The 13,894-nt window shown below is 59.5% G+C and overlaps 2 protein-coding genes across 2 annotated transcripts in view; both read left to right on the forward strand.

Annotated features, from left to right (window-relative positions):
• The window catches only part of LOC106887196 (vacuolar protein sorting-associated protein 51 homolog), a 7,616-nt gene extending 3,643 nt beyond the window's left edge, over nt 1–3,973 (forward strand). The window contains 5 exon segments of the mRNA XM_014940625.1: nt 50–476; nt 1,206–1,427; nt 1,859–1,980; nt 2,483–2,570; nt 3,219–3,973. Coding sequence (XP_014796111.1) covers nt 50–476; nt 1,206–1,427; nt 1,859–1,980; nt 2,483–2,570; nt 3,219–3,479 — 1,120 coding nt within the window. The 3' untranslated portion in view covers nt 3,480–3,973.
• A 3,386-nt stretch (nt 3,974–7,359) lies between these two features.
• On the forward strand, nt 7,360–10,833 carry ODF3 (outer dense fiber of sperm tails 3). The gene is made up of 8 exons (XM_014940618.1): nt 7,360–7,811; nt 7,893–8,018; nt 8,275–8,475; nt 8,981–9,181; nt 9,386–9,484; nt 9,729–9,850; nt 10,052–10,192; nt 10,618–10,833. The coding sequence occupies exons 1-8, from the start codon at nt 7,793–7,795 to the stop codon at nt 10,702–10,704; spliced, it is 996 nt and encodes a 331-aa protein (XP_014796104.1). The 5' UTR covers nt 7,360–7,792; the 3' UTR covers nt 10,705–10,833.
• Nucleotides 10,834–13,894: the final 3,061 nt, after the last annotated feature.

Consider the following 13,894-nt stretch of genomic DNA (forward strand, 5'->3'; position numbering starts at 1 on the left):
GGCAGACTTGGGGGGTTATGGGCAATGTGGAGGTTGCAGAAGGCAGTCTGGGGGGTGACTGGGGCAATCTAGGGTTGGCACAGGGAAGTTTGGGGGCTGCACAAGGCAGACTCTGGGGGGTTGTGGGCAAGTTGGAGGTAGCAGAAGGCAGTTTTGGGGGTCACTGGTGTGGGTTGGAGCGTGCATGGGGTAGTTTGTGGGTTTCTGGTGTCCCCAGGTGGTATTTTTGGGATGTAACCCCCCAATTTTGGTGGCAGGGGGAGTTCTGTGTGGAGGCGGTACGCGAAGGGCTGGTGGTGGCCTTTGTGCGCTGGCTCTGTCGCACCGCCCGGGGCTTCGCCGACGGCCCAGCAGAGCGGGGAGCCCCCGCGGCACCCCCGGCCCTGCTGCTGCTCCTCGCCCGCCTCTGCCTTGACTATGAGGCCACCACCATCAGCTACATCCTCACCCTCACCGATGAGCAGTTTCCCCCACAGGTGAGCCCCCAATGCTGCCCCACTTGGCCTCAAAATGGCCTTAAGGGGACCCTGAATGTCCCCAAGGTGTCCCAAAATGACTCTGCATCCTTCTGTGTCCCAGCATCAGTTCAGGACACAGTGGTGGGTGCCATAGAGACATGGGCGTCTTCCTTCTGGTTGCGTCCCAAAACATCCCCAGTGGACCCAAAATGGCCTGTTTGTCCCCAAAGTGACCCCAAGGGGACGTCAAATGGCCCCATGGTTACCTGTGGCCTCATTTCCACCCAGGATGTCCTGGTGGGGACAACAGTGTGTGTGGAGGCGTGGGAATCTTCTTCCTGTGTGCCCCCAGATGACCCTGAGGGACCCCAAAATGTCCCCAGGTCCCTCCCTGTGCCCTGCTGTGGCCCCAGGATATGATTCCAGGGATGTCAGAAGGGTCCTTACCTGTGCCACTGTCTCTCAAATGTCCCCAAGGGGCTTCTGCATGTCCCCGAGTCCCCCCAGATGCCCCAAGGATGCTGCTGCTGCAGGTGGGGTGGCCTGGAGAGCATCCCACTTGTCCCCTGATGTCCGTGTGCCCCCAGGACATCAAGCGGTGCAGGCAGGGGGGACATCCCCTCGTGTCCCCATGTCCCTTGTGTCCCTAGGCCACAAGGCCAGCAGTGATGGTGGGGACAGCACAGTGTATGGCGTGTGGGGTTGTTCCTACCTGTCTCCACATCTCTGTTACCCTTGTGCCCCCAGGACACAGGCCCGGTGGTGACCCCGGGGCCGGCGCTGTGTGCGGAGGCGCGGGGGGCGGCGCAGCGGCTGCTGGACCACTACGTGCAGGTGCAGGGAGCTGCCGTGGCCCAGATGCTTCGGAAGAGCGTGGAGACACGGGACTGGCTGGGCACTGTCGAGCCCCGCAACGTTCGAGCCGTCATGAAGCGCGTGGTCGAGGACATCACCGCCATCGACGTCCAGGTCGGGGCAACAGCAAGGGCCCAGAGGGGCTTGGGGGGCTGAAGTCCTTCAGAGGGTCCTTGGAAAGGCCCTAAGGTCCCTGAAGGGTCCAGAGGGAATCCCTGAGGTCCCCATAAGGTCCTTGAGGACTTCAGAAGTCCCCAGAGGGTGCTTATGGAGGTCTCTAAAATCCCCTGCAGGGTCCCAGATGTCCCGGAGGGTTCCTGGGAGAGTTGGGAGTCCCAGAGGGTCTGGGCGGGGGAAGATCTGAAGTCCCTGAAGGGTCAAGAGGGGATGCCCAAGGTCCTCCCATGGTCCTTGAGGATCTTTGGGGTCCCAGTTGGGTTTGGGAGGGTCCCAGAGGATTTGAGGGATCCTGGGTGGTTTGGGGGGGGAGGGTGTGTATTTTGGGTAGATTCTGGGGCAGCAGCGATAAGGGTCTGGTGCTGCAGGTGGGGCAGCTCTTCGAGGAGGGGGTGCGTCGGGCGCAGAGCAGCGACTCCAGCCGCCGTGCCTTCTCCGTCTACAGCAGCTCCCGCGCCCCGGGGCGCTACGCCCCCAGCTACACCCCCAGGTCAGACTGTCACCCTCCTGTCACCCCTTGGCCTTCCCTGGCCACCCCCAGGGGCTGCCCTGTCACCCCCGTGCTCCCTGTGTCACCCCTGCGGTCACCACTACATCTTCTCCATGACCCTCCTCCTGTCCCAATATCCCCCCACCATCTCCACATCCCGTGGCTGTCCCCAAACTGTCCCAACATTTCCTGATGATCCCCATATGTCCCAGCCATCCCCTTGTTCCCCGTGACTGTCCTGGCATCCCTCAATGATCCCCATGTGCCCCGTGTCCCACAGTTGTCTTGTCTCTCTGTGCCCCGTGTCCATCCCCATCCTCATGTTCTCCCTTCTTTGTGTCCCCAAACGGTCCCAATGTCCCCTGGCCGTCCCTACATCCTCTGACCCTCTGTGTCCCCATGTCTCCTGACATTCCCTTTGTTCCTGTCCCCACTTCTCCTGGCTCTCTCAAATACCTGGCTCTCCCTGTATCCCTGACTGTCCTGCTGTCACCATCCCCAGTGCCCCCATGGACACCCACCTGCTCAGCAACATCCAGAAGCTCTTCTCCGAGCGCATTGACATCTTCAGCCCTGTTGAGTTCAACAAGGTGAGGCCACAGGGACATCACCATGTCCCCAAATGTCTGCAAGGTCCCCCATGGTCTTTGTTTCCCTGGGGTCCCTAAACTGCCCACCTTCCCGGCTGCCACATGTCCCTGGTGTCCCTGTGACCTGGGTGTTGGGGCCCAGGGGGGCCGCAGGAGCTGATGACCAGGAGAGGAGTGCTCCCCCTGTCCCCTGGGGCTCCCCTGTCCTAGTGTCAGGACTGGGGGTCCCTGCAGCTGATGACATGAGGGTGTCCCCATGTTCCTGTGCTGACTTGACTCAGGGCCTCCCTGTGCTCCCAACAGCCAGGCCAAGGGTGTCCCCATGTCCCAGTGTCCCATGTGTCCAGGCTCAGGGGGTCCTTGGGAGCAGCAGCCAGTCCCACCCTGTCCCCGTGTTGGTGGGACGTGGGGCTCTCTGCATTGGGAGAATCCAGGCCAAAGGAACCCCCGTGCCACGTGTCCCCAGTGTCCCCACATCCCATATGTCAGGACTCGGGGGATCCCTGGGGATGTGACCAGGATGAGGGTATCCTAGGAGCTGATGGCCCAGAGAGGGGTGCCCCCAGTGTCCCCACATCCCTGTGCAGGCATTACCTGGGGCCTTCCTGTCCCCCCGTGCCACGTGTCCCCGCTGTCCCCACGCTGCAGGTGTCGGTGCTGACAGGGATCATCAAGATCAGCCTGAAGACGCTGCTGGAGTGCGTGCGGCTGCGGACGCTGGGGCGCTTCGGGCTGCAGCAGGTGCAGGTGGACGGGCACTACCTGCAGCTCTACCTCTGGCGCTTCGCCGCCGACGAGCGCGTGGTGCAGGGGCTGCTGGACGAGGTGGCCGCCAGCGCCGCACACCGCTGCCTCGACCCCGTCCCCATGGAGCACAGCGTCGTCGAGCTCATCTGCGAGCGTGGGTAGGACCTGGGGACACAGGGGGGACACAGCAGCACGTGGCAGAGGGACATGGGACAGCCGTGTCACTGTGGGGCACAGCCCCGTGGGGACATCTCCAGGAGGGTGACATGTCCTGGGTCCTGTTAGATATCTGGGGACAGAGCCCTACCCTCTTGAGTCCCCACACAGACCTGGGGACACTCCATGTGCCCTCCCCCCGACAGCAACACACAAGGATGTCCCATGTCCCCACACACATCAACATGCAGGGACACCCCCTGTCCCCACACCGGGTCACCCCATGTTGTCACCCCCCCCTCAGCCCTGGTAACACCCCACATTGTCCGACCCCAGTGACCCCCTGAGCATGTGCTGACACCCGGTGTTGTCCCCGTGGCCCCAGTGACACACCACCTCATTCTCCCCCTCCCTTGGTGGCACCTCTCACGCCTGGGAACACCCTGGGCACTGCCCCTTTGTCACAGTCGGGGGCAATAAATAAAATATATGTGAGCTGTGCCCTGTGTCCTGTGCCTGGGATGGGGACGGGACAGAACAGGGACAGTGGGGTGTGCAGGGATGAAGGGGGTCACCTGGACACCTGGGTCCCCATGGGGCAGTGGGGAGGGGGCACAAGCACCCTTCTGGTCCCCCCCACCAAACTCTTGCACAAGCACCCTGCGTGCACCCAGGGCCTTGCACGAGCAGGGGGGCTGCTCCCTGCAGACACACGCCCCACACCCAAGCTGTGGGGCCTCCTGAGCATGTAGCCAGGCAGCACAAGAGGTCTCGGTGCCCCAGGGCTGAGGGGGGACAGGGGCAGGGGTGGGGGCTCCTGAGCACTGCCCCCCCAGAAGGTGGTGTTCCCCAGCTCCAGGCTGGGACAGAGGGTCCCCAGGGGTCAGGGGTGGCACCACAGGAGGTTGTGCCCTGAATGAAGTACCCGAGTGGTCCTGTCGGGGACAGGGATGAGTCGGGATGGGACAGAAACGCGTGGACAGCAATGAAACAGCACCCACAAGGTTCTAAGTCCTAAAAGTTGGGGACCAAACCCTTAGTGGGCACTGAACAAAGTGCCGGGTGATGCCTGGGGTCGTTGACTCGAGGCACAGAGTCCTGGGGACACTTACACTGGGAGGTCAGTGTTTGCACAAAACAGACACAACCAGAGGAACCAAACCTCTCATCACTGTCCCAGGACAACTCTGGAAAAGTCACTTCACCTGCCTCTGGGGCATCCAAGTTGAAGCACCTGACCACCAGCAACTCCCCAAACAACCTGGGAGATGGGCAGACGGATGCTCCTGCTGGGCGAGATGAGGAGCACCGAGGGGTCTCACAGACTCAGGGTCCCTGGAGCGGAGAAGCCGGAGCGACGGAAGTGAGAGCTCTGCTCTCCCGCCTCCCTCCAGCGTTGAGACCGGGACAGACCTCCTGTGCCTGGGATGGGGACGGGACAGAACAGGGACAGTGGGGTGTGCAGGGATGAAGGGGGTCACCTGGACACCTGGGTCCCCATGGGGCAGTGGGGAGGGGGCACAAGCACCCTTCTGGTCCCCCCCACCAAACTCTTGCACAAGCACCCTGCGTGCACCCAGGGCCTTGCACGAGCAGGGGGGCTGCTCCCTGCAGACACACGCCCCACACCCAAGCTGTGGGGCCTCCTGAGCATGTAGCCAGGCAGCACAAGAGGTCTCGGTGCCCCAGGGCTGAGGGGGGACAGGGGCAGGGGTGGGGGCTCCTGAGCACTGCCCCCCCAGAAGGTGGTGTTCCCCAGCTCCAGGCTGGGACAGAGGGTCCCCAGGGGTCAGGGGTGGCACCACAGGAGGTTGTGCCCTGAATGAAGTACCCGAGTGGTCCTGTCGGGGACAGGGATGAGAGTCGGGATGGGACAGAAACACGTGGACAGCAATGAGAGAACAGCACCCACAAGGTTCTAAGTCCTAAAAGTTGGGGACCAAACCCTTAGTGGGCACTGAACAAAGTGCTGGGTGATGCCTGGGGTCGTTGACTCGAGGCACAGAGTCCTGGGGACACTTACACTGGGAGGTCGGTGTTTGCACAAAACAGACACGCAGTCACGTCATTTATTTGGTCTCTGCTTCAGTGACTCTATGGGAGTAGCAGATTTCTTTGGGGAAGGTGCTTTGCAGGGATTAACAGCCAGGTGGGGGTCAACAGGCCACAGCTGCACTACGATCCCCAACTCCACCCCAAACTAATGATCTTCTGAGGACATATCCTTCAATTAGAGGAAATGCCAAGTTTAAATAGGCATGTGCCACACACAGCACGGTGGCAAACCCGACAGTCTAATTTTTAATACGGCCATAGAAAACACCTTTTTATACTAATAGAATAAATCCTGTTCTCAACCCCTGGAGTTGACACCAGCCAATCTGTAAGAACATTAATGCAGAGCAGTTGCACATCCTGTTACAGAGCAGCAAGAAAATGGTGAGGGACCAAAGGGTAAGGGTATTAGCTCCAGCCAGCAAGACTCACTGGGGGTTGTAGCTCCCCGCTCTCCAGTGGGGCAGCTGATTACCTTCAGGATCACACAGCAGACCGTTGACTTTCTTTCCTAGATGTCCATGGGCTTTTCTTATTTTTCCCCTCTTTCCTGATCGTAGAATCACAGAATGCTATGGGGTTGGAAGGGACCATCTAGTCCAACCCCCCTGCCAAAGCAGGTCCACCCGGAGCAGGTTGCACAGGAACGTGCCCAGGTGGGTTTGGAATGCAAAATGAATGAAGCAGGAGGGCTGCTTCCTTCCTTTCTTAAATGAAAACCTGAAATTCTGATTTCAGCTATGATGTTGGTGCTTTTGTGGGGAGGTTGTTGTAGATTTAGAAATAGCAGCCCTCAAGCAAACTCAAATATCACCTTAGAGATGGTACCTTGACTGTTCATCAACAAATCACAGATTTGGAGAGATTCTATCACAGCCTATTTTTTTGAGGGTTTCCATGAGATCACACTTTAGGGTTTTTGCTTTCTATTGTGTAGTCCAGGTTTCCAGAAACCCATTTCAGTGCCTTCACTTTCAGCATGTGTTGGTAAGGGGGGAAAGGAGAAGCCGGAGCGACGGAAGTGAGAGCTCTGCTCTCCCGCCTCCCTCCAGCGTTGAGACCGGGACAGACCTCGGGAAAGCCTCACAAGACACAAAGTGCAAGCCCAGAACTCGGCCTTATGGCCTCCAGCTCAGGTCGGGGATCTCCCCTTGCTGGTGGCTGCAGCTACAGCTGCGTCACACATTGATTCACCCCACAGAAAGGCCAGGTTTGGGTGGTTTGTTAAACAAAGTGTGAAAGGGGAGGGTTGAGCCCGGCCGGCAGCTAAAGCCCCACCAGGTGCTCCCTCCCTCCATTCCCCCACAGCAGGAAGGGGGGGAACTGGAAAGGCAACAGCAAGGAGGGCATGAGGTTCGAGATAAAGACTGTTTAATAAGTCCAGGGGAAAAAAAAAAACAGAGGAAAACAAGAAGTGTGACAGCAGCTGCTGACCCCCTCTCACCAGCAGAGCCATGCCAAGCCATCCTCAGGCAATGGCTGCCGTGGAAAGACCCCCCACCCTGTGTGCCCGTGGCGCTAAAGACGGCACCGTGCTGGCTGCGATGGCGCCAACGGGCTGTGCCCCAGCCAGGTCCAGGGCAGGAACCCCCTGTGCCCGCTCCCGACCCTCACCCCTGCAAGGTGCCCGTGAAAAACAGGGCGTTTGACTTCTTGGGAGAAACCTGAGAACGCTCCCGGTCTGTGGCCGGCATCCAGCTTCTCCTGCATCTCCCGGAAAGCACAGGCAGGACCCTCTGCCCATCTCTTCTGCACCCTGGGGAAAGGCCTCTCTGATTTGCACAAACAAAGTCCCAAAAGTGAGTTTTCCACAGCGGTTTTCCTAAACCTCCCCAACTGAGAGCCCCCAACGGCAAATGCTGCCCACAAACACCAGCCCCCACTGGCCCTCCCCGGGGAAAAGCACTCGGAGCTGAAGGGAGAGCTGGAAAAGGAGACACCAAATACAAGTCCCAGGTGTTCAAACATCCGTTCCCATTGTTGTGTGACCCCAACAGCACTGGGACACGCCATGTCCAGAGAGAACGCCAAACTCCCCTCTCTTTTCCCCTCCTTGAACTGATGAGACTGGACGTGCCTGGCCCCACCAGCCATGTGACGTCACCAGCAGCGGTGTGATGTCACAGTGCGTCTCCATGGTGAGCCAAGGCTCTACCCAGGGCCACGGGGCAGTGGGCACCAGTTCCTCCGCTACCCTCTCCCTGCTGCCTTCTCCGCTCTGACACTGCGACCTGCAGCACCCACCGACCGCTTGCACCAGCCCCATGGCTACTGCTGACCGAGGTGAAGCCTCGCTGCTCCTCCTGGGGGGCTCCGCGCCACCAGCGGGGAAACCCCTCAGCAGCTCTCCCGCTCTTGTCCTAGGCTTTGGAGCCACCGGCGAAAGGGATGGACCCTGGGTGGGCACCTGGAGACCCCACCGCCCACGGGGTCCTGTCCTGGCGCAATTCACCAGCCCAGGACCCAAGTACACTGTCCTAGGGACAACAGGTAACAGCACCAGCACAAGGGGGACTGCAGGGCTACCACCTCGGGGGACACTTAACAGCAGCGTTTGGCTGATATTGGGGTTCATGGCACCCGCATCGCCGTTGCTGGAAGCAATCACCCCGTGGGACTGGCCCCTGCTCTCATTCCTGGAGGAAAAAGTCACAGGGGCAGGGAATTCTGGGGGTCGGCAGCTCCCGGGAACTGGCTTTCCAAGGCCCCCGCGGGCAGGGGTCCTCTCACAGCCTTCTCTCCCCAGGGCACCTGGCTCACAACCCCACCAAAGCCAAGGCCCCTGCGTACAGCATCCCTCTGGCCAAGCTGCCCCCGCTCGCCAGCTGCTCCCCGGGACCACGCTACTTTGTGCCCCCCGAGATCACCAGGAAGGGGAAGTACACCTCTCCCTCCCAGCACATCTGCGGGCTCCCGAAGATCAAGACGGAGATCACCCCTGGGCCCAGTGAGTGTCCTTTCTCCAGCACCTCTGCCCGGCAGGGCGAGCACCCCGTCCCTCTGCCCCGCGGCCGGGCTGCAGAGCCCTCGGCTGGCGCCTGCCTGGGCTCCAGCATCTTCTACTCCCCTGATACTTCTCCTCTTCTTCTATTTCTTCTTCTACTCCTCTCCCTCTGTTTTCTTCCTCTCCTCTCCCTCTGCTCCTCCTCCTCTCTTACTTCCTCTCCTCCAGCAAAGCAAAATCACAGAACCAACCTTTACATTTGCACCAATTCAGTTCAGCAACCGTTCAGGGGGTTAATCCTCCTTAACAGCAGCGTTTGGCTGATCTTGGGGTTAATGGCACCCGCATCGCTGTTGCTGGAAGCAATCACCCCATGGGACTGGCCCCTGCTCTCATTCCTGGGAGGAAAAAGTCACGGGGCAGGGAATTTTGGGGGTTGGCAGCTCCTGGGAACTGGCTTTCCAAGGCCCCCGCGGGCAGGGGCCCTCTCACAGCCTTCTCTCCCCAGGGCACCTGGCTCACAACCCCACCAAAGCCAAGGCCCCTGCGTACAGCATCCCTCTGGCCAAGCTGCCCCCGCTCGCCAGCTGCTCCCCGGGACCACGCTACTTTGTGCCCCCCGAGATCACCAGGAAGGGGAAGTACACCTCTCCCTCCCAGCACATCTGCGGGCTCCCGAAGATCAAGACGGAGATCACCCCTGGGCCCAGTGAGTGTCCTTTCTCCAGCACCTCTGCCCGGCAGGGCGAGCACCCCGTCCCTCTGCCCCGCGGCCGGGCTGCAGAGCCCTCGGCTGGCGCCTGCCTGGGCTCCAGAGGCTTCCGCAGAGAGGGCCAAGGGGGCTGAGCCGCCCTCTGGGGCTGGAGGGGAAGCCCCAGCTTCACTGCTCTTCTCCGCTTCTCCCCTGCCCCAGGTGACTATGCCACCGAGAAGGCCACCAGGCAGATCTTCAAACGCCCGCCGGAGCAGCACATGGTGTTCCGGCACAAGGAGACACAGAGCCAGACGCCAGGTGAGCAATGAACGGGGGGACATGCCCACACTCCCAGCCACCTCTCCCCCGCAGAACATCTGCCGGGCAGCTGCACCCCAGCCCCCGGGGACACCACCATCTCCCCACAAGCTGCTTGGTGGCCCCGAGCACCCGCTTCTCCCACCCCAGGACCCACCTCAGGCTGGGAGCTGCTGACGCTGGCACGGGACGCCCCCCTGCCCCGCTCCCCGCGGCGCTCACCCCTCTGCCCCTTCCCCTCCAGGTCCCGGCGCCTACACGCTGCCCAGGCTGGTGGGGCCCAACACTGCCTACACCACCGCCAGCCCCTGCTACACCATGGTGGGCAAGAAGAAGCGGGGTGGATTTGCCGAGGACCTCGCCAGGGTGAGCTGCTCTCCTCCGCTCCCTCCCGGCCCCACAGCCACGGGTCCTCCGGCTCTCTGCTGGTGGCCCAAGGAGCTGCCCTTGTTGCCATCGCTCCCTGCCATCTCCCACTGCTTCTCCGGCCGGCTGGCCCGCCCGGGCACCCGGCACGGACCAACACTGGCCCTTTGGTCCAACCACCCGGCCCCCTCTCTCTTACAGACACCGGGGCCAGCCGCCTTCCCCAAGGTAGACGTGGATGTCTACAAGACCAGGCAGCCCAGTTACGCCATGGCCAGCAAAGCGGGAGCGGGAGGCGACCGCACGCTGAAGCCAGGGCCAGCGGACTACCGTGTGGGGAAGGTAAGGCAGCCCCCCTTCCCCCCCTCTGCTCTGCTCCACCACCACCAGCCCCAACGCCTCCCCTCCCCCCCCGCTCTGTCCTTCCCCGGCTCCAGAATGGCGGGCGCTCACACCCCACTGGCTCTTCAGGAGGACACCCCAGACCCCAGAGCAGCCCTTGCTCACACCCCAGGGACCAGCTGGGAGGGCAGGGGGCTTCCAGCAAAGCCCAGCGGGAGCCAGAGGGGCTGCGGACCTGCAGCCAGCGCCAGCCCTGCCGGGTGGCCTGGGCATCTCGCCACCTTTGGTGGCAAACACAAGAGCTTGCCTTTGCACAGCCACCTAAAAACCCTGGAGGGATGTGTCCCACCCAGGGCAGCTCTTCTGGAGAGCCAGGTGCCACACTCAGTCACCTCCTGAGGGCTTGTTCTCTCTTCCCCTTCCAGGTGACGCTGATCAAACCCGAGGCGCCCGCTTCCACCTTTGGGCTCCGTCACTCACTCTATACAACTCCTCTGATTGTGCCTCCCTGAGCAGCCAACCCCACTCACCACCTCCCGCTGCTCCCTCGGGGCAAAAACCTGAAGGATTCCCTTCTGCTTCCCCAAGGCCTGCTGTTCCCACACCCTCAGCAGCTCACTCCTTTGACTAAGCTGTCCCCTTCTGACCCTGTTCTTCATCTTTGCTACCAGTGCATGTTAGATATTTAGTGTTTCAGCCTTGTTCAATTTTCTGTTTACTCAGGTGTTAATTGTTAGTTAAGAAAAATAAAGTTTGTTCTCTGCATAAGGCATCACCCTTTCAGTGTAAAAAATTTCCCTAATATCCATGCTAAACCTCCCCGGTGCAACTTGAGGCCTTTTCCTCTTGTCCCATCACCTGTCCCTTGGGAGAAGAGACCACTCCCCCCCCAGCTACACCCTCCTTTCAGGGAGTTGGAGAGACCGAGAAGGTCTCCCCTCTGCCTGTACCCTATTTTTTCCCACTTACTATTTCCGCCACTTTTAGCCCAGCAGGAAGACCAAGTGCTTCCCCAGTGACCTGTGGCAATTTCCCTCTCCCTGGTAAAGAAGAAGCCTCAGAAGAGGCTCTCCACCATCCATCCTTGGTTCTGGAGCACCCCAGGAGCTCAGATGCTGCAGACAAACCACCACAGGGGTTTTGCACACCAGTTGTTCAATGTCTTGCTAATTGAGATGGCTCCATGCTCTCATTAGCTCCTAACAGAAGGCACATGAGCTCGTCACTCACCATTAGCAACTGAAGGCTAACTTAGGTTAACTTCTCATCAGATGGGATCAGATGGTTATTGTTTGCAACTCCCTGTGTAGGTGACAAAGAGCTTGCAGTGGGAGCAGGAGCTCCACCATTCCCCCTGTGCCCCCCCCGCCCCTGCTGTCGGCAGGACCTGCCATCCCCACTCCCTCCACAGGCACCTTCTCCAGCCTTTGGTGCCCTTTGTGAGGGCTGGTGGTGTTGAAATTAGGTAATAAAATAAACCGGGTTGGTTTTGGAATGATGAGGGTGGAATGATGGGGTGGCACTGACCATCTGGGGCCCGTAGGTCTGTGGTCACCCCACGGCTCGTGGTCTCCTGTGGAGTTAGTGACTGAGGATTAGCTGGCCTGCGATGGCTCTGCTTCTAAGGGTGTGTAGTGACTATTAAAAATGGTTCCACTTCTGCTCTTTGGCCCCTGCGTGGAGTCCTGTGGTGGACACCATGGCACGGGCACGCGGGCAAGAGCGTGTGGTGTGGGTGTGAGGTGAGGAGATGGCAACAGAAACACCTTTGCTGGGTCACCTTCCCAGAGAGCGGGATTTTTGCACATCAGCTTGTTCCAGAAAAAGGAAATTGTCCTTCCCTCAGCCCTCGCTGGGTTTGTGAGTTCGTGTGGACTCAGTGTACCTGGTAGGAGAGCATGAAGCTGGAGGAGTGGTGGGGCAGTGGTGCCCCAGTGGTGGGGCAGCACCGAGCAGGATGAAGAGGAGACATTTCCTCCACTGTCCCTTCTTGTACTTCTCTCTTGGTCCCACCTGCAGAGGAGCAGCCGGGAGCTCTGGGGTGAGCTGCGATGGTGCTGTCTGCCTGGTTTCCCCTTGGAAACCCCTGGGCATCCAGTTTGCTTTCAGGTTTTTGCTGTAGTCCGTGCCGAAATAACCCTTCTCCTCCCGGTGACTCTGTGTGTGCCTCCTGGGGATGCTCGGGGCACCAGCAGTGCGGTCCAAAGCGAGCAGACCATTCACCTTGTGCTCAGCAAGTTTTGGATCCATTGCTATCACAACTGCTGCATTTACTGGGAAAAAGTCAACAGTCAGAAAAAGTCGCTTTTTGGTCGAGGATGTGATTTCCTCGGGTCGGTCAGGGTTAAGTCACTGACCCGTGTGTGTGTCTGTGTCTGTGTGTGCTGGAGGTGAGTGGGTGTACAGAACAACACTGCTGTTTGGACTTGGTCAAAACAAACAGCATCTTGTCCTAAAGGTAAGAAGGAGGATAAAAAGACCTTTGTTTATAAAAACAGACAACAGAAATAATTTTAAAACATCACCTGAATTTTATTTAGAACTTGGATGTTGCCTCTAAAGAAATAAGATCTACAGTAGACTGGCAGGTGACAGAGTGTGCTGCTCAGCACACAGAGTTTGCACAAACAGCTGCCAGCATCCTGATTTTCTCCATTCTTTGTGTTTGTTGTTTTCCCAGAGGCTTTGGCTAGGAGTAACTGGAGGTCATGGGGCAGCGTGGCCAGCAGCTGGGTCACACATTTTGTCAGCCGAAGCCTCTGTCCGAACACGTTTCTGCAACAGAAAGTGGGAGCAGTGAACCCATCACACCAAGGCACATGCTGCAGAGAGACACCAGACTTACGGACACCTGAACTCTGTCCTGAGTCCGTGTCCTCGGGCAGAACCCCCCTGGGGACAGGGGCTCAGTGGCACCCGCGGGTGCTCGTGGGGCTGGGACACCTCCTGAGCTCCCGCGCCAACACGGACAAAGGGCAAGTGTGTCACGAGCCCCGAGTCCCTCTCGCTGCTACCTGGAAGTTCTCTTTCATCTTGGCTCTGTTCCTTCAAAGCACACCTGCCTGGAGCAGGTGCTTCCCCCGCGGGGGGGTTGGATCTCCATTAGCTCCAGCCACCCAGAAAAATCACTGTGTTCATTGCAGAGACTGACTGTTGTTCAACCACTGCTCTGAGCGCCCGGCAGCTCTGTGCCGCCCTGCGGCCCCACCTGAGGCCAGGGCATCCCCGAGTTAAAGTATTTGGGTGCTCTTGGTCCAGAATCTGGTACAAGGCTGCACAGTTATAGACATTTTATGGTAATAATAAAAGGAGTGAATTACCAGCAGACTGACGAGGGCCTTTATGTGCTCGGGAGGAAGCTCATCAATACGTTCCTTCAGCGCGGCCAAAGCAGCTCTGGTCAAACCATCAAGGTTGTACCGAGCCATCGGTCCCGCGTAGAGCTGCTCGGCAGAGCCCTCCAGCAGCGTCAGGAGAAAGCTGGGGACAGTCTCATGCTCAGAGCTGGCTGCTGCAGCGTGAGAGACAGAGTGGAGTGTCACCAACAGACCTCTCGCTCGCCCGGGTCCAGCTGCTGCTACCCTGAGCCCCCCTCCATCCCTGTAACAACACACAGAGCACACTCTGTTCACTCACCACACACTGAGCACGTTCTCAGCTTTGTGGGGATTTTCTTAAAGCTTTCAGAGAAATGGGTTGTCT

This window comes from Calidris pugnax, unplaced genomic scaffold (genome assembly GCF_001431845.1).
Source record: "Calidris pugnax isolate Ruff unplaced genomic scaffold, ASM143184v1 scaffold98, whole genome shotgun sequence".
NCBI lineage: Eukaryota > Metazoa > Chordata > Aves > Charadriiformes > Scolopacidae > Calidris > Calidris pugnax.

What these genes read in the sequence shown, in the direction of transcription:
- ODF3 (XM_014940618.1), top strand. An exon ending in CACTGTCCTAGGGACAACAG is followed by an intron (nt 8,019 to 8,274) that starts GTAACAGCACCA and finishes TTCTCTCCCCAG; the next exon opens with GGCACCTGGCTCACAACCCC. An exon ending in CGGACTACCGTGTGGGGAAG is followed by an intron (nt 10,193 to 10,617) that starts GTAAGGCAGCCC and finishes TTCCCCTTCCAG; the next exon opens with GTGACGCTGATCAAACCCGA.